The sequence below is a fragment of the Balaenoptera acutorostrata genome, chromosome 4 (assembly GCF_949987535.1).
Source record: "Balaenoptera acutorostrata chromosome 4, mBalAcu1.1, whole genome shotgun sequence".
Taxonomy (NCBI): domain Eukaryota; kingdom Metazoa; phylum Chordata; class Mammalia; order Artiodactyla; family Balaenopteridae; genus Balaenoptera; species Balaenoptera acutorostrata.
Genome location: NC_080067.1, coordinates 145,015,340 through 145,042,508, shown reverse-complemented (window position 1 = coordinate 145,042,508; position 27,169 = coordinate 145,015,340). Strand labels below are relative to the sequence as shown.

Below are 27,169 nucleotides of genomic sequence, written 5' to 3'. Positions count from 1 at the left end.
AGGTTAAATACTGGGTGATTTCCTAATCTTGGCCATGTTTAAAGTATTCCGTACTTTATATTTTCCTGGTGGTTTCCCTTTATCTTTTTATCTTAGAGTTGATTCATTTTAATCTGTTTTGTAAACCATCTCAATTTTTTTTTTTAGTTTTGCAAAAAGTGGGGTAAAAATAAATGTTTAAAATAAGTTAAAGTGCCCTCGTTTTGCTACCACATTTACATTTGGTTTCATTAGAAAGGAAATTTTTTTCTTACCATGTTTCTTATTATAAGAGTAAGGCTATTATGTTAATAACTAAGGTAAATGATGGAATGATGATACAACAGCAGCAAAGTCTAGTAGCCAAATACAAGTTATAACTAATTGTCTCTTTGTTTTTCGGATCTTCAGCTGCTCAGCCATCTCCTTCCACAGTGCCCAAAACTGAAGACCAGCGTCCTCAGCTAGGTATGTTTCACAGAGCATCTTGGTGGCCATAAAAGAAGAAACAGGTTTAGCAGCATCTTTCTAAAATGTGTCACTTTCTAAGTTAAACTCATGTTCCTTTGTCTTCTTTAGGACTGCTCCGTATGTAAAACAGGGACTAAATTATCAGTCTTCTCAACTGGGAATGACTCGAGATTTTGCTAAAACATTTCCAAAACCCATGCAATACATATGGAAAAAACATGCTGCGTGCACACAGGCAGCTTCTTTGCGGCCTAGCAATTCTTTGATTTTCACCTTCCAGGTCACATACAGCAACATCAGCGTGTGTGCCAAGTCCAGTGCGGAAACACAGTGGAAGGGTGCTGCTGCCGGTGTGCTGAGCCGCACGGCCCACACGGCCCTGGGCAGAATACATCTGCCCTGTTTAAATCCTGGGATGGAGAGGGCGCTGGGCTAGGTGTTGGGAACCCTGGGCCAAATCTGAGCTCGGCTACCAGCTAGGAGACCTTTACTAAGAAGCATCACTCAGATCCATGTGACATCTTTTCTAATACAGGAAGTGGTGCTGGGGGACTTTGGCGTGGGGGACATTTTCAACTCTGAAATCTGGAAACACCAGTGGGTCAGCATTAATCCTGGAGCTACATCCTACCTGCTCACAACTATGTCTTTGGGATCTGACTTCTTTTCTTTTTGCTATAGATCCTTATCAGATTCTTGGACCCACAAGTAGCCGCCTTGCAAATCCAGGTGAGATACTGCTGATGATTTTGCTCTTACAAAGTTATCTTTTGGGCTGTAGCTATTTTGAAACTGAACTTGTATAGACAAGAAATCCCTTCCACTGAACAAATTGAAGTTGTAGGTCTCACTGGACTGTTTGCCTAAGTGGAAAAAAATGGGTCGGGTTATAAATTAAGATTTAGCTTCAGCAAAGAGCATCATTACCTAATCCAAACTGTATCCGTTTCCTAGGGCTGCTCTAACAAGGTACCACAGACTGGGGGTTTAGACATCGACATTTATTGTCTCCTAGTTCTAGAGGACAGAAGTCCAAAATCAAGTGGTCAGGGTTATTTCCCTCTGTGGGCCATGAAAGAAGGATCTATTCCAGACCTCTCTCCTTGGCTTATAGATGGCCATCTTCTGCCTGTATCTCTTTACCTCTATATGTGTCTTTGTGTCCAAATTTCCCTTTTTCTAAGGACACCAGTCGTATTGGATTGGAGCCCACTCAAATGATATTACTTTAACTTGATTACTTCTCTAAAGACCCTATTTCCAAATAGTGTCACATTCTGAGGTACTGGGCAAATCCAACATATGAATTTGGGGGGGAGGGCCACAATTCAACCCATGACACTAGCAGATAAAATAATATCTTTTAAAAAAAAGAACCATAATGACAACCACAAGACTTCAAATTTAGGATCATCTTCAATGAATGGTCTATTTCTGAACTCAGGTGCCAGGAGAAAGTGCAGATTCTTAATTGGCCCATTTGTAACCTGTCCCTTGCCAAGGATTGTCACCTGTCATCACGCTTCAGTGCCAACCAAATTGTTTGATTTGTTTGTATTCAGATCAGAACCAGCTGTGCTGGCATCCACTTCAGAAATTCACAGCATATGCTGCATATTCTCAACAGCAAATTCAGATGCCAAGATGTCATAGGCGTATTGCAAATACAAGCTGGAATGTATATTTCCTAAACATTGAGGCCAAAATGGGGTTAGAAATGGGAAAATTTAGGTTCAATCAGTGTACATCCCCACAGGGAATCTATACTTTTGAAAACATAAAATATCATCATTATTTGGCATCCACGTCTTTGACATTAAATTTTGATTAATGTTAACTAATTCAGCAAATATTTTTTTAAGCAGCTTAGAAGTGAGAAAGGTCTGTTTTGTTTATTGCTCTACCCCTTGGGCCTAGACCAGGTGCTAAATAATTATTGGTTGAATAAACGAATGCAAGGACTAACAAGATACCATCCTTGACCCTCAAGGAGCTTCCATTCCGGTGGAGAAATGGACACAGGTTCACCCCAGCATCCACCTGGTGGCCACGTCTCCTGGGTCTTGGTCCGTCCTCCTGCCTATGCTCAGCTTTCTATTTGCAACTGCCTTTATAACCATTCACATAAAAACGGTTACTATGTTTTGAGATGATTATTATTAGTCAGGCTTCAGGAAGACTGATCTGGCAGCAATGTTCAGGATAGATTAGAAAGGGGAACAGGACGGAAGCTGGAACACGCTGGGAAAGTTAATACAATAATGTGAAATAACAATTCAATAGCTTTCCCCCCACCCCTCCCCCATATCATGCCTGGGCAAATGCCTGTCTCAGAACAGCCCTGGGAGGTCATTATCTTCATCCTACGGAAAAGGAATCAGAGGTCCAGACAAATTAGGTAACTTCTCCTGGGTCACACAGCCCATAAGAAAGGAGGCCAGGTTTGAACCCTGACTCTCTGTCTCCAAAATCTGCTTTTATTGACATTTTCTGGCTCTCCAGTGCCACTGAGTGAGCCTGGAAGAGGGAGGTCTTGGAGAATGAGGACCAAGAGGATAGAAAGAAAGGATTTCCGTTCAGTTTAACAACTGTTTCAATGCTTGGGATGAGGCTGAGGTCAGGGATGAAGAGGAGGAACATGTAAAGCTGCGCCAAACAAAACCAAACCGACCTTTTCACCCACACAAATTGGTTAAGTGAAACGTAAGCCTGTGCCCATGTTGTCGCAGCTCAAAGGTGTGGCTTGGTTGGTGGCTTGGGGCCAAAGAGAGTTGCTGGCCCCCTAAGCAGAGGGCTTAGTGTCTATTCACGCCGTGCCCAGCGCCCTGGGGTTGCCCATGGCGGGGTAGAGGGACCTGGGACCGAGCAAGGAGGAGACTGCAGACCCATCACTGGCCTGGGAAAATGTCTTGGTACCTAAGAGGTCAGCAGCACCGGCATCGTAAGCAAAGACTGCACTTTATCCCGCTGAGGCTGTGCCCACTGGGCCCGGGGAAAGTGGCAACATCCAACTTTTGACTCAAAGATAAAGATTTCTTTTACTTAGTTTATAATGAATTAGACCTTCTCTCCATCTCTCCTTAGGCTGTGTGTCAGTTACTTGCATGTGGCCTTTCCCCCTAAAACCAGAATGTCTTATCATTCTATTAATGAGAATGCTTCCTCCTGTTTGATTCTAGTTTCCCAGTCTCTGGTAAATAAATCCTTCACCACTTTAAACTGCTGCCTCTCCTCTTTTCACAATGCAGACGTTTTTTTAAACCATTTTAAATGGAAAGATGACATCATATAGTATGAATGCACAAGATGATAACAGCCTCGCAACATCTCCATCCAAAATATGCGTTCGGGGTGCACTTTGGACCGTATTTCTTCTGCTGAGAAGAGTGTGTCCCTGCATTATTATGTCCTGGATCAGATATTAGCGACATAGCCACTTTATATCCCGTCAGAATGGTTGACCATTTAATGTGGCTTCTGTGATGAACAGAAATTGCTTTTCCGTGAAAGAGCTTTCTTGGGAGCAAGAGTTCAGTAGCTCCCTCGGCGCTCACTGGATAGTCTTTAATGGTGGGCATGAAAGTGTAACCTGCTTCATGCAGAACCAGAGACCAGTTTTAGGGATGTTCTGCCATTGGTTAGGAGGCGGGAGTGGTCAGTCTTCTACTGGGAACCCACCGAGCTCCAGGCCCAGGGAAAGACTGGGGGAGACTGCAGAGGTGTGTGCAGAAACGAGGCCCCAAAGCAGTGTTGTTGTGCAGTGATTCAGCACAAAGGCCTAGAATCTGGGTTCCAACCCTTGCTGACCTTGGGCAAGATAAGTCACTCTACCTCTTTGGGCTCTAATTCCTCATCCCTACAATGGGCTATCACATGATTCTGGGGGGAGGGGGATTAAATTAACACATGGAAAATGTTCAGAATGATGCCTGGTACCAGTCAGCGTTCAATGATGCTGGCCAGCCCTGAGAATGCCACCATTCCCAGCTTTCGCCTGGCCAGCATGGGGTTTTTTGGGGGAAGGTGGTTGTCTTCCTTTGGCATCTCCTGGCTCTAGGCAAGGGATGTACCTTTCTTTAAACCCTACTTTCCAGCTCAAACAAACCATGATAAGAGCACTCACGTACCGAATTCATCCTCATAGTGATCCTACAAGATAGTACTACCACCTTGATAGTATTACCATCACCCGCATTTTGCAGATGAGGACCCTGAGACACAGAGAGCCGGGTGAGCTGCCCCACGTCCCTTAAGTGGCAGAGCCAGGATTCAGCTGCGACAGTGCCAACTCCAAAGGGGTGCTTCCGGCCACCATACTGCCCTGTCCCCCCCACCCCCCAACAAGTCCTGTCTGAGCCACAGACAAAGCCTTCCGTCTGAGACACATGCCTGCTGCCTTGATCCTGATGCGCTGGGGGGTCCAGGCTGTGCACATGGGTTTTTCTGCAGCACCTCCAGCTACTGTAGAAAGTAGCCCAAGTGATTGCCGCCGTGGTGCTTGCTGCTTTAAAGACCCTCTCTGCTTTATTTACTGCTCTGTTCGTCCATCAGCTGGCTGCTGAGTGCCCTGCTTGGGGACACCCCTCCTACTTGACCCACAGCTGCTGAGTCACTCACAGCTGTGCTTTTCTCTGTGGTTTATAACCCGTTTAGATGTTTTGCCCTTTTTTGCTTGGTCTGTACCTCTTCACTAGTATGTTTCTCTTCTTTTCTTCTAATTGCATTCAGAGACCACTTTCCTCCCCAGAATTAAAGGATTGCCTTCTGTCTTCTTTGAAGCCACGCCCCACGCCCCTTCACCCCACTGGACTCTGCTATAGGTGGGCAGCCGACATCTTTGGGTCCCCCCCCCTCCCTGTCCTGCCTTTTTAGTTAATTACCTTGGACAAAACTAGGACAAAAGTAGCTACTCCTTACAGATGTTCCAAAGGAGGTTATCAGGATAGAGAGAGAAAATAGATATGAAGAGTTTTTCCGAAGAAGGTAATTCTTGAGGTGCAGGTGGTGAGTCTATTTGGGTGGAAGGTCTGGTCTTATAAGAGCTTCTCCTTTTACTTGTTGGTTTGGCCAGTGGAATACCCAAGCCACTCTTAGGCTTCCAAATCTTAGGCATTCGTGTTCTGGAATCCCTATTCTATATTCTAAAATGTACCTTCAGTGCACAGTAAGTGTTATTGTTTCGACAGTGAACGAAGAATTTAATAAATTGCTTTCGAAATTTGTGGCCACGAGTAACTCGTTTAATTTACCACTGACTATAACTTCTCAGCAAACACTGTGCCCCCTTGAGGATTCTCGAACAGGGAGAAAATCTGCTGTAGACCGTGAACGCAGTGGATTTTGTCATATTAAATTTAACAAGTAATGAGCTTGACATAATGTTACATTTTATAACATCTACTTAAACATTAATTGATTTGCATTTATGGTTTTGTTCTCAGGTTCGGAAGCTGATGAGTTTTGTTTACAGGTGTCTTATTCCCATAGACTCTTGAAATGCTCAGAGGCCCGAACCCTGTGTACAAGGGCTGATGGGTAGAATCGTCTAGGGAGAAATTCCTCATCCATCCTCTGAACTTTGAATTTCTAGCCATGAATTTAGTTCCCTGACTTACTAGTTCTTCAGAAACAGGAGAGATGGGAAAACACTTTTGTACACTGGTTCTCTCCTATACATGTTTATAAAGGAAGTGAGTGAGGGACAAATTCCCAAGAGGCAATGCCAAGGCTTGAATAGATACCAAGTATAAGTTTGACTGTTGAGGAAGATCTGTGTATTTATACAAAATCTGTGGGATTGTTCTCTGTATGGGAGGAGGTTGACAGTGAATATTTATTTTCAAACAACTCTATGTGTTTATATTGAAACATATGTTACACTGTTAAACCAAAAATCTATGTTTTTCCCTATTCCCAGGTCATATATGGAATTTTTTTTCAAGTAGTAATCCTTTGGTTACAATATATATACTGAAACCATATGTTTTTCTCAAACTATTCTTTGTATTTTTTAAATGCATATTAATGAAATGTTGGGGGCAAGAAAACTTGATTGAGAACAGTTTGAATATGTGGTCCCGAAAAAGCAAAGGCTTCCACTGCGATGAACTACAAGCTGTTAATACATTTCAAATGTGTTGCTAGACTGAAAATGCTAATTTTCCAGAACAAATTCAGAAAAGGCTGACCTTTCTCACGTTGCTATTGTATGGATAAATTCACAAACATATCCATTTCCATGTAGCCAACATGGAAACAAAGATTTATGAGTTGGACAATTTATATAGGGAGCTAGTGGGGAGGATTTAGAGCAAACACATTTATAATTGAGTTTTACATTTCCTCAATGCCCTGAATAGTCAACAGTTCCTTTAAAGATTTTATCATATCTACTGATACTTACTGATAGTATGATACAAGATAATCTTTTTGGTGATAAGCCCAAGGCAGTGCTTGGGAGTTTGGGAGGAAAGGCCTGCCTCATGTATCCATTTTCAAAGCTTCTAAAATCTGCTTAAAGCATCTTAGCTTCTCCTGGTACTCAGGACCAGATACTCCTGGTACTTCGCCTCTCCTGGTACTTCTTCTGGTACTCCTGGTATGACTGTTGATGTTTGCATGTTTCTGTCTTTTAGGGAGCCAGCAATCATCTTAAAGTATTGTAGCATAGAGTCTAGAATGGTGTGCCTGGATTTTTCTCTGAATTTAATAAAACCTAAAAGCCACATCTGTAGGTCTCCAATGGGATCAAGAGAGTTCTGTGTCCACCCAGTCAAATGAGGTCCCATTGACTCTGTTGGAAGCCCCAAGAGGGCTTGCAGTCACTCATTGTTACAGTTTTTTCTTTTGGAAACTCTGCTTAACACAATTGGCATTGCAACGCAGGGACAACACGTGGATTTCCGTTAAGATGCATTTGCCTAAATACTGGAAATGGGTGATCTGGTTTGAAACAGAGCCAGCTTTTTTCTAAACTTCCTCATTTTGAGTGGGTTAATTCTGTTCTAGGAAGAGTTTTGACAGAATGGCTTTCTGCATGCCAGCCAAATGTTATGTTAGAAATAACGGTGTTTACTTCCATTCTCGATTTTTTTCCATAAACTTTTTGAAGTTCATTTCCTAAATCTGACTTTTATTATTTTACTTGACCTAGCCAGTATAAATGGTATTAAGTCATTATTGCCAGCCACATAACAGCACTTTCTGCCTCACAAAAGAGGAAAAGTAAGCCCTTCCACCCCCAAAACACAAAGTTGACTTGGCTATTCTTCTAAGGAAGTCAGAAATGGATGGAACAAACTTGAACTCTGACCTGTAGGAACTCTTTGCATTCCAGGAAGGACCTGGATCTGTAGATCAGCCTGGTAGTCACCAAGGATCATCATCTTAGGTCAGGTTCCTTAGACACAGAGCTTGGGCTAAGGATACTTGTGCAAGTGATTAATTAAGGGTATTTCTCAGGAGAGAGGGAGTGAGGACGCAGGATCGGACAGGGGGAAGTGAAGGAAGCTTGTGGCCTTAGCTGGAACCCTGCTTTAGTCTGATCCCATGCGGAGCCCGGGGCATGACCAGCGTCACAGAACTGGTCCCTCTTCGAGGCAAGGGGGCCGGCCTCTGGTACCCTGTGTCAGCCCATCGGGCTGTGGGCTACCTGGGGGTGGATGAGGCAGCTCCTCTTCAGCCAAGGGCAGTTCTCTGGAGACAAGCAGGGGGAGCTGGGGGACAAGAGTAGCCAATACCCCAGCCGCTGAGGGATGGACGCCCAGCCTGGTAAAGGAACTCTGGGTGGGACACCACAGCCCCCTCTTCTATCGTTGAAGAAAGAACCCCTTTAGCTCAGATCCTGTTCTCACTGGGGTTTTCTTCTCTTTTCCCACCTCATCAGGGAGCGGGCAGATCCAGCTGTGGCAGTTTCTCCTGGAGCTCCTGTCAGACAGCTCGAACTCCAACTGCATCACCTGGGAAGGCACCAACGGGGAGTTCAAGATGACAGATCCGGATGAGGTGGCCCGGCGCTGGGGAGAACGGAAAAGCAAACCCAATATGAACTATGATAAACTCAGCCGGGCCCTCCGTTACTACTACGATAAAAACATCATGACCAAAGTCCACGGGAAGCGCTACGCCTACAAGTTTGACTTCCACGGGATCGCCCAGGCCCTGCAGCCCCACCCTCCAGAGTCCTCCCTGTACAAGTACCCCTCGGACCTCCCTTACATGGGCTCCTATCACACCCACCCGCAGAAGATGAACTTTGTGGCCCCCCACCCTCCAGCCCTCCCCGTGACATCGTCCAGTTTTTTTGCTGCCCCAAACCCATACTGGAATTCACCAACAGGAGGGATCTACCCTAACACTAGGCTCCCAGCCAGCCATATGCCTTCGCATCTGGGCACTTACTACTAAAGACCCGAGAGAGGCCTTTCCCAGCAACATGCAACCGCCAACCAATTGCCACAAGCTCTATCGGAGACCATGAATCAGAAGTGCCTCAAGAGGAATGAAAAAGCTTGACTGGGGCTGAGGGGGAGGAAGCCGGGGAAGAGATCCAGAGACTCTCAGTGGGAGGGAATTACTAAAATATTACTACAGAGATAAAGAGGATGCTACAAATGTAATGTACGTGGACAGATCATCTGTGGACCAACCTTGTAAAAGGCATTGTAAGTAGAAGCATGAAGTCATAAGGACGAAGTGCCAAAGAAAATGTTCTGAAGAAGTGTGTAAACCTTAGAGTAGCCTTTGGGATCCTGCTCATGCATTAAACTGGGATTAAACTCAAGCAATAGAGATAACACAGTCTGGACCTAACATGCCATTTCTAATGTCATTTGAAGGAAAAAAAAAAACTACCTGTATTTAAAAAGAGAAACATATCAACATAGAAAAAGAAGAAAAGAAAAGAGACTGTGGCCCATCAATGGACATTGATAGGGAACTCATCAGCACTTGCAGTTTTGGGCAAAATCAGATTCATTCCATTTGATGGAGAGCGGTCAGCTGTCTCCAACTGTGAAGACAACCCAAAGCTTCCAACTCCTTTACGATAGGACAGGAACTCGGAGCCGAAGGGAGGGACTGAGAACGTGTCTGGAGGGCAAGCGTGTGGGTGTAGACGGACGAGGTGGGAGAGGAGGAAGCAGAAGAGGAGGCAAGGACTGGGAAAGAAACTTCTCGAGCAGTAAAGACTGGACTTAGGACGGTGTCGGTTCTGCAGAGAATTGAGTCATGGAGACTTGAGGTTCTATTCGGTCAGTGTTGTACCAAATCCAGTGTTACGAGGAAGGACACAGCGTCACGAAGGCAGGGCAAGTAGTAGAATTCAGAAACAAAATCATGCATCTCTCTCTTTGTTTGTTTATCAACAGAAAAATTGTAACTGGAATTGTCTGATATTTAAAAGAAACATTCAGGACCTCATCCTTAGGTGGGGGCCCTGCTCTCCACAGGGTCAGGTAAGAGCTAGCCTTCTGGGCTACCGCGATCCGAAATCACCTAGGCATCGGGGCGAGGCGGGCTCCAGGTTTCCTTTTGAGTCGCGAACGCTGTGCGTTTGTCAGAATGAAGTATACAAGTCAATGGTTTTTTTTTTTCCTTTTTATATAATAATTATATAACTTATGCATTTATACACTACGAGTTGATCTCGGCCAGCCAAAGATACACGACAAAAGGGACAATCAATGATCTAATGTGGCCTTGAACTTTAACTCTGTATGCTTAATGTTTACAATATGAAGTTATTAGTTCTTAGAATGCAGAATGTATGTAATAAAATAAGCTTGGCCTAGCATGGCAAATCAGATTTACACAGGAGTCTGCATTTGCACTTTTTTAGTGACTAAAGTTGCCTTTTAGAAACTTGTGCCGCAAGGGGTGGGTTTTGTGTTAGAATTCTCCTTTGTCCAGGAACTCGTGCAAGGGAGAGCCAAGCAAACGGCACGCTTGGCACACAAACAGTGGCGGCCTCTCCGGGGCCTTGTTGCCAGCTGGAGCCGTCTGGAACAGAAGGACCAAAGGTTTTCATTTGGGAGCCTCCAGATTTAGACCCAGAATGGAAAGAGGCCTCTAAAGCTGGGGTTGTAATTGAGAAATGCCAGATCCACACCTAGTCACGAATCACCCTTAATTCCTGCTATAAAGCATCCATTGAACGGCAAACAAGCTGTTGCTCTCCATGTAAACTGTATTATTGTTGATAAATAAAGCATCACAGATAGCAGCAATGGCTCACTTTAACAAGACAAGGGACAGCTTCTAAATTTGCCATTTGGCTTCTCCATCATAGGCTCTCACCAGGTTGACTGTGGCCTTGACCTTCCCACACCAGAATAATCTGGGTACCCTGGTTTGGGATTCACCAACCCTGAGCCTGACAGATGATCAGACACTGTTTATTTCTCTGATCCGAAGTCAATTCCCCTTGACATCTTTTCTCTCCTATGTGCCACAAAGGATGCCAGCCTTGGCCAAGGTGAAGGCAGTTCGAGAGCTAGGATGCAAGGCCGTGTGAGAGGGGGCGAGCCTGAGCAGCTCCCTAGCCTGAGTCAGTTTCTGAATTGGCCCATCTCCTAGCTGTTTGGGGGCTTGTTTTGCAGCAACTCTGTAATCCTTTTGCGATGATTAAATGACGTTGCCAAACCTCTGTGCTCTGGATATTTTGACAGTGGTCTCTAAAGCTGGTAGGATCCGATTACCAAAGCTGCAGACACTTGGCATTACTTGGATTAAAAGAAGTCCAACTATCCATCAATTACAGCAGCTTGGGAAGGGCCCGCAAAGTGCCTGTATCTCCTTAGGGAAGACATAAATAAGTAAAAGCATAAAAGCTGGCAGCTGGGGTGACCCACACTGTTTTAATGGGAAAGATCAGTCATTTTTATTTTGCAATGCAAAGTTGAAGCACACCTACATTCTGCATATAAATAGGCATTTACTCGGATAATCACTCAATTCCCCTCTTTCAGGATTGTATCATGAACAAAATAATAAAAACAAGGCGTAATTCTCATTTTCAATTTTAACAGATGTTTTCAGTTAGGGTCCCACCTCCCCCTGCCATCCAGATTATTAGCAAACTTTATGACAAGCATGAGCAACTGGGATTATTTTGGATAACGTGATAATGCTGAGTTCTCCCAAATAAATAATTATTCAATTATATCTTAAAATAATGTTCACTCTCTGCTCCTGCAGAATCGAATTCCAAAGCAGTCTCCAGTTCGTATTCATAGTGACATCAAGAACCTTTTTCTCTCTGCTTTTCCCATCTCTCGGTTTGCCCTGATGTACACTCAAGATCCCTGCAGGATCTCCCTTCTGCTGGCAAGAGATGGGCCCTCTTCTTGTTTTAAATAGTCTTTTGGGATTTGTACATGGTGGAATCTCTGCGGATTCCCAAATCTCAGTCAAGACTTCATTTTTGCTCCCAGTTTGATGTCCTTGCTATGTGACAGAGGGGTTCATGATGAAGCAACTTGTCAGGACTGGTGCAGGTAGAGGACTTTCTGCTCCTCCAAAGCACCTCTTCGCTGCTGCAGCCCCTGCCACCTGGGAACAAGGGTCTGGAGGGGCATGCCATGGATGCAAGATGCTGCAGGGACCACTGACACCTGGGATGTGGGGCGGTGATGGCAAATAGGGGAAACATGGAGATCCCGCAAGCCCCCGGATTGACCTGTAACCTATGGTTAAAGAAAAGAGCATCATGTTTATTGGTCTTCCATCATGCCACCCAAATAAAAGTTCTTGGATGACTACTGGGAGAATGAAAAAGATTTTGGACTGCTCAAAGGTACATCACATTCCATTCCTTCTTTTTATCTTAACCTTGGTTTAAAAAAATCTTGGTGAAATGTTTTCACGTCAAATGGGGAAAAGGTTGGCTATAGAAATCAAATATTAAAAATAACTGGAACCTCTTCATTTATCATAGAGCAGTGGTGCTCAAAGTGGGGTCCCAGGGCCAGCAGCAGCCTCACCTGGGGACTTGTTAAATATTCAAATTCTCAGGCCCCACCCCAGACCTGCTGAATTGGAAACTCTGGAGGGTGGGGCTCAGCCATCAGATCTAACACACCTTACAGGTGATTTGGAAGCATGTTGCAGTTTGGGAACCACTGCAGCAGAGGAAAAGATAATCTGTGTCTATGTGTGGAATGTTCAGTGTGAAATCTCAATCCCATAACATTTTTTGTCTGTGGCCACATGAAAATCAACCATCAGGTAAGCCAGTTTACTCTGGAAGTGTCATCCTGAGTTACGCTCCCTCTGAACAACCCTCTTCCCTACTGTTAACTCACCTTCATGTGTATTAGTTATCTACTGCTGCCTAACAAATTACTGCAAGCTCAGCAGTTTGAAACAACACACATCTATTATCTTACAGTTTCTGTGGGTCAGGAGTGCAGGCACAACTTAGCTGGGTCTTCTATTCAGGGTCTCTCCAGGCTGAAATCAAGGAATCAGCCAGGACTGTGATTTCCTCTGAGGATGGGGTCCTTTTCCAAGCTCACTGGTTGTTGGCAGAATTTAGTTCCTTGTGGTTGTAGGACTGAAGTCCTATTTCCTTACTGGCCATCACCAGGGACCACTCTCAAGTCTTAGAGGCCACTTGAGGTCCTTGCTCTGTGGCCTTCTCAGCAACAAGGAAGTTGCTTCTTCAAGGCCAGCAGGAGAACCTCTCTCATTTCAAATTTCTCTGACTTCTTTTAAGTGCTCACCTGACTAGGTCAGGCCCACCCAGGAGAATCTCCTTTTTTATTAACTCAGAGTCTGCTGATTAGGGGCCTTAGTTATATCTGCAAGATTCCTTTTGCCATAGAATGTAACCTAATCATGGGAATGATAAGCCAGCATGTTCACAGGTCCTGCTCACACTCAAGTAGAGAGGATTCTGTAGGGCATGTACACCAGGGGTTGGGAATCTTAGAGACCATCTTAGAATTCTGCTTAACACCATAGATATATTACCTGTCTTCTAGCGTTTTCTGAAATCCTTTGGCCAGTCAAAACTTTTTAATGCACATTGCTCAAAAGGCCAGGCTCGACTCAGCAGCACTGACACCCTGGGCTCCATGGCCGCCTCTCCCACTGGCATGTGGACTTCTTTGAACAAGTCTGTTGGTCTTAATCTGACCAATCTGAAAACCTTTGTGCTGAAAACGTAAGGGCTCATGCTAACTTTTTCACAGTATTTACATATTCTTTTGATTCTATTGAAAAAGCAGCCGAACTTCATTCTATACAGAAATCACTGTGCAAATTCTTCTAACTTATAACTTTTATTTTAAATTAATTTTATAAAGTGAAATGGCTTCATTCATTTTCTCATAAAAAGTTTTGACAAGATATTATTTTGTCAAGGCAAGCCCTAATACTACTTGATTATCATTTGTGTCAGAACATGTTGAATTACAGACTTACGTAGGAAGCATGTTAAATGTAAGACCTTTATGAAAAAAAGAAATAGGAGTTTTTCATGACTCATAGATACACATAGCATGTTCCCTAAAGAAAATAATACACAAATGGTAACCAGGATTTCATTCTGAGAGGACTTAATAAAACAGTTTAGAGATTTTGCAAGGTCATAACTGGTTGAGCACAGTCAAAGAGTACTGATTAAAAGATCAATACCCATCTGGAAGAGAGGTCCCGGGGACAGACTCCAGGCCTCTGCCCTTGACCTTACTCATTTATACCTCACTAGGGTGAAGATATAGGAGGTACACCAAAGACAACTCCAGGTGCTGTGGGCTGAAAGGAAGATAGGTTACATGACAATTTCAGGATCCGAAAGAGGAGGCTAAAGGGATGGGCCAAGTTTTCCAGGCTTACTGGAGCTTAATGATGTTAGGAGCTGCATCACATTCAAAGCACCTGAGAGTGGGACTGAGCAAAAGCACATGTGAAGAGCACATCAGGGTTTTGGAGATGACGACAGTGATGTGTGGAATATACAATATTAATGAGCTAAGGGGCAGGGAGAGACACCGCGCTGAGCACTTCAGACGCGTTGTCTCATTACTCCTTCCAGGCGTCCTCATGAAACCAGCTGAACATAAAAAATCCTGACACTCAGATTAAATGGCTTATCCAGCCCACCCAAGGTAAGAGGGTGAACTAATGCTTGTCCCAGTACTGACTCTCAAACCTCTATTCTTTCTTTTTATTATTAATTTTTATTGGAGTATAGTTGCTTTACAATGTTGTGTTAGTTTCTGCTATGCAGCAAAGTGAATCAGCTATACGTATACATATATCCCCTCTATTTTTGGATTTCCTTCCCATTTAGGTCACCACAGAGCACTGAGTAGAGTTCTCTGTGCTATACAGTAGGTTCTCATTAGTTATCTATTTTATACATAGTATCAGTAGTCCAAACCTCTATTCTTCATCTTAGGCTATGTTGCCTCATATTGACAGGATATGGGAAAGTGACATGACTACCCTAATGTAGGTTGCATTTTTTTAAAAAAGATTGTGAAAGAGAACTTGCTTATGCTGTTTTGAACTGATTCCAACATCAGTTCTGGACAGAACCTTGCACAGGTACATAGGCCAGCTAGAGCAAGCGTAATAGAGATGAGAGGGGGATGAGGGAACCCAAGATTATGGCATGGAAGAATAGCTGAAGGGACTGTCCAGTATTTATCCTGGAAGCAGGATTACATTTATGGTCCATCAATCCAGGACCCAGTGTGGTAAATGGAAGTATTAAGCTGTCAGTAAATGTCTTCAGCTGTGAACATGAATGAACATCCAGAAAAGTAACTGTCTGGACCATAGTTGGGCTCAGTATGGATGCCCATTGGCCAAACTCAGAGAAGAACATTTTGACAGTCAGAGGAGCTCCATATGGAACGGCCAACCCTTTGCCCAGCAGTTGCTGGATGTGGGTGCTCAAGTATAGACCATGTGATTAATCACCAGATATTTAGCAGCATTCGGTAGGTGGACCACTTGGCTGTTTAGGTCTTTTCCAGTTCTACGGAATTCAGGTTCTGCAAAATGACGAAATGTCATATATATATATATGTTCCTGGAAGATCAGGGAAAAGGGTCTGAAATGCATGACAACTTAGAAGTCTCACTCTTGGTCAGTATCACTTAGTCCCAAGGGCAGGAGCACATTTGGGGATTAAACATTATGTAGACATTACAATCCCCCAAATTTGTTTGTCCTGTGGCTTTATGTCTCCAGATTGATTTGAGCCCACTTTGCTTGGAGATTAAAATGTACATATCCGTTCAGCACCGCAGGGACCTGGTGAATGGGGAGAGGCGGCCGCCTGGTAGGACCGCTGAAGTTTCCCTCCACATTTTCTCACTTAACGGGAAGACCGCCCCCTGCAACACTCTTCCATAAAGGCACACATCGTGGGGTTGTTGGTCCCAGCCTGCTCAGCATTAGTCATGGCTCAGCTATTAGAGTGTAGGGCAGCCCCAGGGAGCCTCAACCCAGCTTCAGACTAAAACCGTTTCCACCTCCCAGCAGGCATCGGAGGCTGGGAGACAAGGCTGGCTTTCCACTTAAGGTGCTAAGGAAGGGATGGGAGCCGAGGTTAAATATGCAAGAAAGAATTTGGGCTAGAAGTGATGAAGCCAGTTGGGAAGATCTCTTGACTAGAAGGCCAGGATATTCCAAGAAGCTGGCACAAGGTGAGCAGAGTATGGAACGACCTGCCTTCTTCAGAGAGGGTGATACCCAGGGAGAGAGCAACCAGAATAGATTTCTGGGAGGGTAAGTCCTGTCTCTTCCTGTAGGAGACACCGGAAGGGGTGGGGAGCAAGCAAGAGTAACTGTGGGGAAAGCCCTCTCCACAGAAACGTGCGTCGTGGGGAGTAGTGGGACCCAATACAATTTGTAATGCTAAGGTAACCAATTGTACAAAATAACAAAAGTCAACAAAGGCAGTACAAAAAGGACAATCACACTTATGAACGTGAGATGCAAAGATATTAAACAAAATATTAGCTAATAGAATTCAGCCATGTATAACAAAGCACTTACATTATAACCAGGTTGGACTTATCAAAATAATGCAAAGTTGGGTTAATATTGGACAATCAATTAATGTAACTCCCACATGAGTACATTATGAGTAAAACACGATCATCTGATAGACACAGAAAATTTGTTTAATATAATCAAACAGGTATATATTACTATTAGCAAATTAAGAATAGAATGTGACTTCTTTAACCTGTGGAAGTGCATCTATAGAAACATACAGCAAATGTCAGACTTAAAGATTTAAAATTGAAACATTTACTTTGTTGTCAAGAATAAGACAAAGATGTTTACTAGTACCATTTATATTCCACATAATTTTGGAAGTTCTCCCCGGAACGCTAAGGCAAGAAAAAAAGAAATAAAAATTATAAGTATTGGAAAGAAAAAAAAACAAATATTTCATTAGTCACAAAAAATATGACTGTTATGTAGAAAATCCAAATTAATCCTTAGGTTAATTTTTTGAATTTATAAGAGTCTTAGCAAAATTGTTGAAATAAAAATTCAATTGCATTTCTACATAACTAGCACACACACTTAGAAAAATAAACTTTAAAATATTATTTACAATAACATGAAATATGTAGTACCTAAGAATAAATCTAATACAGATATGCAAGATCTCTATGGGAAAATAATAAAACTTCACTGAGAGACATCAGAGAAGATCTAAATAAATAAAGAGGTGAATCATGTTCATGGAGTTGATGATACAGTATTATAAAGATGTTTATTATTTGCAAAATCGGGAAATTTACTGCAATCCCTATCAAAAACTCCCAAGTCTTTTTCTTTTTCATTGTACAAGCTGACTTTAGAATTTATACAGAAGACACTCTTGAAGAAAACACAGTCTATATTTTGTGAGTTTTGTCCTCCCAGATACTAAATCTTATAAAGTTATAGTAATTAAGAATCACAGTGTTAGATGGCTCAAAAAGAGACAAATAGATCAATGGAATAGAAGAAAAGTCCATAAACAAATCCAACATATCTGAATACCTGATATAATCATAAATGATACTGAAGATCAGTGCAGAAAGAATGGATTTTTTAATAAATAGAGCTAAAACAATTAGAAATCTATATTGGGAAAAAATATGATGGAGTGTTATATAATACCACACAAAAATCAGTTAATGTGTGGTTAAGGACTAAAATTTAAAATGCAAAAGTACAAAGATTTTCAAAGATCTTCCAGAAAAATATCTTCATGAACTTGAGGTGCAAAAGAATTTTTTAAACATGACAAAAAAAAAAAAAAGAAATAAAAGAAATATTGATAAAATTTTCTGTGTTTAAATTAAGAACTTCTTTTCATTAATAGATATCATTCAAGAGAGCAAAAAGACAAGCTACACTCTGGGAGAAGGTATTTGTAACTCATATAACCTGCAAATTACTAGTATCCAGAATGTATAACTATTATAAATCAGTAAGAAAAAAGCAATAGAAAAATATGTAAAAGGGTTGAAAGGCTCGCTTCTCAAGAGTGGAAATGTGATAGACAATACCATCAAGCTTATGGTAATCAAGGACATGTAAATTAAAACCAAAATGATATCCATTTTATACCCACCATATTGGCAAACATTAAAAAGTCCAATTAAGAATGGTGATGGTGGTGATGTAAAACAAAGGGAGATCTCATGAATTACTGGTAGGAGCAGAGATTGGTACAATCTCTTTGGAAAACAGTTTGGCATTCATTGTAGAACAGACAAAGTGTATTCCCAAAATCCTGTTAGGGAAATTCCAAAGGAAACCAGGAACCTTCCATAAGTCCACTAGGATACATGAACCACAGTGTCCCTATAAGCATGCTTGTAATAATAACAACTGGAAACAACCCGGGAATCCATCTACATTATATTAGATAAGCCAGTTTTAGCATATCCACATAATGGAAATATAGACAACGATGAATGAAACTCACAAATTTAATATTGAGCCAAAGAAATAAATATCAGGAAAACATATACAATATGGTTTCATTTATTTAGACTTCAAAAGCAGGCAAAGACAAATAATATATTGTTTGGAGATTATGCAAAAGTGTTCCAAAATAGGAATAAAAACAAGGGACTGATGATTTCAAAGCTGAGATAGTGATTACTTCTCAGGGGGAAGAAGAGAGATGGGGTCAAGGAGGGATGCTCAGGTGTTTAAAAAATCTGGCCATGTTCTTTTTTCCATCATGAAAGCTATTTCTTTATTTGCTATGTATATTCATTTTAAACACTCTCTGTACCTATGGTGTATCTTCCAATTCAAATGTTTTTTAAATGCTATGACACAAAGAGGATAAACACATATGAAGCCACAGTTTCCCGCCCGCCAGCAGTGTGCTGTTGGAGCAATGTTTAGCAGCACTGAGAAACATGCTGCCCTCTGACTCCTCCTTGCAGAGGATGCTTCGTTTCCTCTTGTGAGGTGACTGAGAGTTCACTTTCGGTACAGTGGGTTTCGGTATTCCCCAGGGTTTTCTTCCTGTGCCAAATGCTCTCTGTTGGTTAGTTATTGTTGATGAATATCTGTACATCATTCTGTCTCTCTCTAAGATGAGTCTCCTGTGAGTCTTCTCCCTTCAAGAGATAGAGTTTAAGATTCCACCCTTTCAGTGTAGGCTGGACTCAATGACCTGCTAATAAACAGAAAGTTGTAGAGGTGACAGTGTGTGACCTCTGAGATTACATGGTAAAAGGCATGGTGACCTTCTCCTTGCCTTCTCCCTTGGATAACTCATTCTGGGGAAAGCCAGCTGCCAGGTCAGGAGGACACTCAAGCAGCCCAGTGGTAGGGCCATGAGGGACTGAGACCTCCTGCTGATAGCCAATCCTCCAGCCCCAGTCAAGCCTTCAGATGACCTCATTCCTGGTCAACATTTTTACTGAAATCTCATGAGCGACCCTGAGCCAGAACCCCCCCAACTAAGCTGCTTCTGAATTCCAGACCCACAGAAACTGTGAGATAATAAATGTTTGTTGTTCTAAGCCACTACGTTTTGGGCAAATTGATTACACTGCAATAGGTAAAGAATACAACTTGCTTTCTCAACCTTGCTGCCTATGAGCTCTTCCCGACCTACCATATTGCTTTAGGCTTTAAGAATGGCTAAGCTGACATAGCCTGGGTTGACCTCAGATCTGGATATCCCTCTGATTCTGAAATATCTTGGGCTGATTCTTCTGTCATTCCGTTGACAAATTATGTGTCAACTCTCAGGTTTTCTGAGGCTGAAGGATATTGCTTAAAGAAATACTTTTCTCACAGATGTAAAAGGGGTATTATAAACACCTAGGACCCTAAAATTCTGGGTTTTGCAGATTGTAGTTGAAATAGTGTGGGTTTCCAAACCCCACGGGCATGCAATGAGTCCTACCATTTGCTGGCTGTTTGAACTTGGTTATAGCATTTAGCTTCTCAGAAGTTCTCTTTCCTTCTCTGTTGGTCAAATAATAGTTACTTAGAATTAAGTTTGGCTATGGAAGAAGAAAAACAATGGTTTTATCAAGGTAGAAGTTTGCATCTCTTCCATGTCAAAATCCAAAGGTAGATAGATGGTCTAGGGCTGATGTGACATCCGTGATGTCAGGAAATACAGGATCTTTGTCTCTTGTTGTTCCACTATGTGTGGTTATTCTGATCAAAGGTTGATGCTCTAACTCCAAAATATTCACGGCAAAGCAAAAGTAGGACTTGGGCTATGTATCAGCTAGGGTTCTACCAGAAAAACAGAACTGGTAGAGTATGAATGACTGTATGCTTGTATGTGTGTATTAATGTATGTATGTATGTACAAATGTGTGTATGTATTTGTTTCAAGGAATTGGCTTCTGCCATTGTGGCATCTGGCTGGTGAGGCTGAAATCTGGTGGGTGAATCAGCTGGATGGAAACTCTCAGGCCAGAGTGGACACTGCAGTCCACAGGCAGAATTTTTTCTTCCCTAATTTTGCTCCTAAAATCTTTTAACTGGTTGGATGAGACCCACCCAGATTATTAAAAGATAATCTCCTTTACTTAAAGTGAACAGATTATGGATGTTGACCACATCTACAAAACACCTTAGAATAACACCTAGATTAATGTTTGAATAACTGCCAAGAGCACATGGAACTGCCCATCTCAGGCTACAAGTCCAGTCTAAGACTGATTTCCCACCAGTCGGTCTCCTGCAAAGCTCCATGAAAAACAGCTACAGCTGAGCGCTGGAGGTGGCAAATCAGGTCCCTTCTGCCACATCATAGAAACTGCATCTCCGAGGCTTGGACTTTGAGCCCTGGTTCTCCAGAAAAGGGACAGTGCTCCCCAGGCATGAATCTGAAGCTGCTGGGACAGGGCTCGAGAGAAAGTCTGGCCACCCCTACTGCTGTTGGATCCCGGCTCCTCGTCTTGCTGGAAGAGGCAAGCTTAGACCCCTCTAAGGGTAGGGTCCTCTTCTGCAGCCTGATGTCAGGCCCTGCTAGCCCTGTGTGCCCTAGCAGCCACAGAACAATGTGTCCACAGGTGACCCATACGCCCACTTCTGATTCTGACTCCTTGAGTTTTCCCTAATTAATGCTTCCCAGTAGGTCCTCTGTGTGTGTGTGTGTGTGTGTGTGTGTGTGTTTGTGTGTGAGATCAGGCCATGCGTCTTTGGCTGAGTAACATCTGCAATCCAGCTCGCGCCAGTGAGGGAAGGACAAAGAAGACGGACAAAAAGCACGTGACGAAGTGTGCTTACTTCCCACTGATAGCACGTAGCAGAAGGGAGTCTGAAGAATGCACGCGCTGCTCACTCACATGGAGACTGAGTGCGAGAGGAGATTGGGTAACTATTAGCTTTTCCCAGCAGGGCCGCCACCAGCACACAGGAAAGGTGCATGCTCTGGACCGACAAGCCATGTGGGTGAACGATTCACAACAATGTGGCCCGGTCTCTAGGCAACACATCCCTGAGCCAGGGCGCAGGTCTTGGTGATGGGCACATGGGCTCCACGTCAGCCTCTACCCGCCCCTCAGCCGCGTACCTTTCTGCTCAGAACAGTCTGTTCTTTCTGCAGGGGACTTTCGATTGTGGAAGCTTCCTATCATGCTGAGAATAAAACTAAACTCCTCACCAGGTCTGCAGACTCTGCAGGGTTTGCTCCTGCCGCCTTCTCTAGTTTCATGGCTCAGTTCTCCCCTTGCTCTCCTTCTCTCTCAAACACATGGCCTTTTCCGAGTTCAGGCCTTTGCACTAGCAGCTCCCACTGCATGGGGCGCTCTTTCTCCAGATCTTCACACAGCAGTCTTCTTGTCCTGTGGGTCTCAGCAAGGCCGTCTCTGACCACATCTAACTCAGCCTTCCGCACAATCCCACATCCCCAGGGCTACTTCCGTCAAGGCCCTTGGCACTGGCCTTCTCCTCTTTTACATATTTGTTTTTCATCATCATTGTTGTCGAAACCTCCATGAAGGAGTGTCCTGGCACCTGGCAGGTTGATGCAGTAAGGATGTTTTTATTTGTTTGGAAAGTTCAGAGCTAGACTTCAAGCAGAGGTGCCTCCAGGGGCTTCATGACTTGGTTTTCCTCCATCTCTCAGCTTTATTTTCCCTCTGTAGGCTTTGGTTTTGGGTGGGCTTGTTTTGTGTCATATCAACATAGTCGCCACAACAAAACTCCAGGTAAAGGCTTACAGAAGATCTCTCGACATCAGTACCATCGACATTTGGGGCCAAATGATTGTTGTGAGGCTGCTGTCCTGTGCCTTGTAGGATGTTCAGCAGTATCCCGGGCCTTTACCCACCATTTTGCCAGCATCCTGGACATAACAATATGAAAGGTGTCCAGATATTCCCAAATATCCCATGAGGAGTAAAATCACCACTGGTTGAGAATCACCAACTACACCATGGCCTTTCAACCACTCCAACAGAAAAGCATTTGTTTTTCCCCAGTAGTTCAAAGAGGAGACCTGGAATTAAGTGTCACTCCTGGACTTTGGTCACATGCCCTTCCCTGAACCCATCACTATAGCCAAAGAAATAAAATGCACTGATTGACCAGCCTGAGTCATGTACCCTAGAGCCAGGGTTGGTTCAATCACAGCCAAACCTTTGATGGTTAAGGAGGAGTTGTCACCCAAAGGGAAATGAGGGAATTGTGACCAAAAGGGAAAAATTTTCCCACTAGTCTGAAGGAAGTCTCTTTGGAAGAGTCCACATTGTTCTTTTCATACATTCAGGGGTCTGCGCTGGGCCCACTTCACGCCAATGTCATGGTAGTCTTCATGATCTAAGAAGGTGCAGATGATTTCAGTATTTTAATCCATTAAGCAGAGATCCTTAACTGGGGCTGGTAGTGCTCTAAACTGCATAGCAAAATTTTTTGCATTGGGGAATTTTTCTGGTGAGATGGCCCATTGCTTTCATCAAATCCCCAAAGTTTACTATCACCCTAAAATATTAAAAACAACTGCTCTAGAGATTGACCTTGTTTCAAGCCTTTTAATGGTGAATCAAGTATAAACCTAGGAAGAGCTATTTGTGCTTCATTGAATGATCCTAAACACATACCCAAATCTGTTGGTTTGGGCCCAAATAACACTCCTTTTACGTTAAACTGACTATGCATTTGTAGATAATGGAATTACTAGTTTAGATAAATCCAAATGTTCTCTGTGAGTTTATTAAACAAGGTTCCTAAATTTCTCTAATGAAGCCAAGAAATTAAAACTAGATGATATTAACCTTAATGTTTATGACTGTCCTCATCAGGAGAGCCTAAAGATGTGATTTCATGCAGAGAGCACTGGTTAGGAAGGTAATGAGCATTCGGGGTCCTGCTTCTGTTCTGAAAGGCTAGAGAAATCCAGGTAGTGAGTAGTCCCAGCAGCAGCAAGCATCAAGTCAACAAAACTTCCTTTTGAGAAACAGCCTTGTAGCACCTTCCATGAAATGAAGATCATGGTGGGGTCAGATGCCATCATGCTACTGGTTTGCATTATGATTTTGAACTCATGTGGCCACTTGGTCCTGCTCTATGATGTCTTTGACACCATATGGCGAGTGTTTCACACATGGACCTGGTTGGATTCATAGGGTTCCCGGGATACACTGTGAGTGGATTGGGGTAAAATCAATGTCTGTCCTTTGTATGGTCACTAGAAGGACCAGTTCTGTGCCTCCTTCTCTGAGGAAGACCTCTGGCATCTCTTTACTGGTGCTATAATTATCACCATAATCTCTGTGTATATCTGAAGGCTTGAATCAAAGTGAGTTTAAGTAATTTTCCCAAGACAACCATACCAGAGTCCCTGCCACGGGTCATATGGCTTTGCTTCTTCTTCCCCAGCCTCCCAAGGTATTCCTTTGTCTTCTCTCTCCCCTCTTTCTTTAATCCCCCACTCCATCCATTTCCTTGTTCCTCTCCTATTCCAGAAAAAGTGTCAGGGATAGAGTAGAGATACATGAACATACAGAGTTCCTTTTCTACCCAATAACTCCAAGAATAAGACATACTTTTCCTAATATTTCCTGGGCATTCCAGGCATCTTAGCAGGGATGGGAATGTCGAGGGACTTGAGGTCCCAGTGATGATGAGAGCAGCTGTGATGGAGTTACCTGGTGGAGATGCAGAAGGGAAGGAAGTGAAGGGCAACCATCTCATCTTAGGAAGATTGCTCTGATGGTTTGGCAGAGAAAGGTCAGGGTGGGAGGAGAAACTGGCTGCAGGGTGACTGGAGCAGCTCGTGGGTCTGCAGGCTGATTAACTCTCTTGGAGTGTTGGACAGAAGTGGAGCCAACTGTCCTTAGGGCAGGACCTGCTGATGGGTGCTCTGGCCAGATTGTTGGGAGATAATGATGAACTTGAGGGCAGGGAACATTGACCCAGAAGAAGAGGGGTCTTGAACAAATTGCATGCCTTTCATGGCAAGATAAAACCTCTCTGGTGGCAAAAGCAATCTAGAGGTAGAAGCTGGGTCAAGGCTGGGCCACATTGACAAATTGTAGCTGGGTGAGATGAAGCTCCGTTTAGGTTGGAATAAGGAAGGATGACCAGGGCTTGAGCCAGGACAGGGAAAGGCTATTTGTCATTGGTGGTAGAGACTTAAATCTTGGGGTCCATGAAGTAGTCCACCGTGAGTGAACCCAGTGAAATACTTTCAAGTAGAGGATGGTGACTGGGGATGTGAGTGATGGGAGGGTAAGCCTTCTAGATAAGGAAGGCAGGGTCCTGGAGATGAGCCCCGGCAGGCTGGTGAATCGTAGGCTGCCCACCTCCCCAGTGGGCTGTCTCACCCTCCTGGTGTTTACACACATGCTCCCTCTCCCTGAAGTGCTTCCCCCACATCACCACCTGCTCGGTGCTCACTCATCCTTCAAGGACCATCTCAGATCTCCATCTTTCACATTTTTGAGCACCCCAGGTACAGTCCTCAGAACTCTTCTTTGGTTGATCCCACACAGTCTCATGTCTTTGAGGACTATCTCTGTGTTCTTAGGCTGTAAATGCAAAAAGATGACTCCCAAGTTGTAATTAGTTGACATCTTCCATGGGCTCCAATCTCTACTTGGTTGCCTAATGATCTCAAACTTAACATGCCCCCAAACAAAATCAAACTCTGTCTCGCATGCCATGTGTCAAATTGAAATCTGATTGGCTTGACTTTACAGAAAATGTACAAAAATCAGCTCACTTCACATTACTTACACCAATACCTCTGCAATGTCATACTTTAACAGGCCCTGTATCAGTCAGCTCTGCTGATTAACAAACATCCCCAAACCTCAGAAGCTTTTGACAACAATCTATTTCTCATTCCTGCTTCATGTCAGTGCCTGTGTTCAGTTCTTGCAGCTTTGCTCTGTGTTTTCTAGTTCAAGGACCTGGGCTGAAGGACAATCCCCTATTTCTTCCTATTTGGGATGTCTGTTCTTTTAGAAGAGGGGAAAAAAGTAAGAGCCAGTCAGGCAATGGCCCCTTAAACTTCTACTCAGATGTGATTTCTGCCCAAGGCCCCTTGAGCCAAAACAAGTCACACAGTCAAGTGCACAGTCAACAGGGTGGGGGAGTTTATTCTGCCAGGGGGAGGCAGGTAAGCCCAGGATGCAAACTCCTGGGAGAGTAAAGGGACAGTAAGACAATCTACCATCTCTCCTAACTTGTCTCCTTATTTCTATTCTCCCCACCTACTCTGCAATTCTATTCTTAATTTGGCAGTTAGAAAATTCCTTTTAAAACCTTAATCCAATCATATCGCTCTTCTGTTCAAATCTTCCAATGGTGCCTGGCCCACTGGGGGTAAAAGTAAAAATGAGCATCCTCAAAGTGACCAACAATGCCCTGTAGCATCTGACTGCCAGCCTCTGACCACCTATGAGACTTCATCACCCACTACCCCCTTCATTCACTCCACTCCAGGGATACTGACCACCTTGCTGATCCTCAAAACCCATCCTGGCCTCAGGGCCTCTGCACTTGCTGTTCTCTCTGCCTGAATATCTTCAAGGCTCACATCCCTCACTTCCTTCAGGGCCCTGATCAAATACCACCGCCTTCAGGTCCACCCTGCTGAAACCTGCACACACCCCCCACCCCCTGGGGGGGGCACCTCTCCTCATATCCTGCTTCATTATGTCCTCCATCGCACCTGTCACCTCCACTACATTTACCTGTTTGCATGTTTACTGTGTCTTCCTCATCAGAAGGGAAGCTGTCTAGGGAAGGGACTCGGTCTTACTTTCAATTCACACCTAATGGGATGGTCAGAGCAAGTTGTAGACACGCCCCCTCCCTTGATTTATTCTCGTGTTTAATTCATTTTATCTTAACTTTTGCATAAGTAACATGATCTCATGACTCAAATGTTTGAAAATATAAAATAGCACACAGTGAAAAGCCTTATTTCTCACCCTATCCTCCCCCCTCCCAGGCTCCCCTCAACATATAACAACTATTGTTCAATTGTGTATCTTTTATAGTTTTTAAAATGCATATGCAAGACAACATGAATATAAACTCCTGCCTGGGACTTCCCTAGTGGTCCAGTGGTTAAGACTCCGTGCTTCCGATGCAGGGAGTGCAGGTTCGATCCCTGGTTGGGGAACTAGGATCCCACATGCCTCGTGGCCAAAAAACCAACAAAAAAACCCAACAAATAAACCTCCTGCCTTCTTCACTTCCTATTTGAAAGATGGCAGGACAGGTACCTGCTGAGTATCTTGCTTTATCCACTTAAAAATGTACCCTGGAGACTTTCCCCATCCATTCAGAGAAAGCTTCCTGGTTCATTTTTCATAGCTGCCTGGTTTTCTGTTGCTTAGAGGTGCCATTTTTATTTGACTTGTCCCCTGTCGAAGGGATTTGGGGTTGTTTTCAACCCACTGGTTATGCAAATAACACTGAAGGGAGTGATCATGGACACACGGAGGAGAATTGACAGAAGCCAGAGGTGGTCAACTGATTCATTTGAAAGGAACAGTTTTAAAAATATTAAGAACAGCGATTTCTGCCCTAGATGCAAATAAAATCACCCCAGAGCATCTAAAAATTACTGATGTCAAGACCTAACTTCCAAAAATTCAGATTTCATTCATCCGCAGTGGGGCCCAGGGGTTGGCCCGTTAAAAAGGTTTTCCTTTTGAATTTTATTGAAGTATAGTTGATTTACAATGTTGTGTTACTTTCTGCTGTACAGCAAAATGACTCAGTTATACATATATATTAGAATATATA

At 43.5% G+C, this 27,169-nt stretch overlaps 1 protein-coding gene across 10 annotated transcripts in view; it reads left to right on the top strand.

Moving 5' to 3' along the window:
- Positions 1-11,092, top strand: part of ERG (ETS transcription factor ERG) — a 277,144-nt gene extending 266,052 nt beyond the window's left edge. For all 10 annotated transcript variants that reach the window (XM_007183771.2, XM_057545942.1, XM_057545945.1 and 7 more), the window contains 3 exons: positions 391-447; positions 1,132-1,179; positions 8,336-11,092. In XM_007183771.2, coding sequence (XP_007183833.1) covers positions 391-447; positions 1,132-1,179; positions 8,336-8,856 — 626 coding nt within the window. In that variant the 3' untranslated portion in view covers positions 8,857-11,092. The remainder of the gene's footprint in view (positions 1-390; positions 448-1,131; positions 1,180-8,335) is intronic.
- Positions 11,093-27,169: the final 16,077 nt, after the last annotated feature.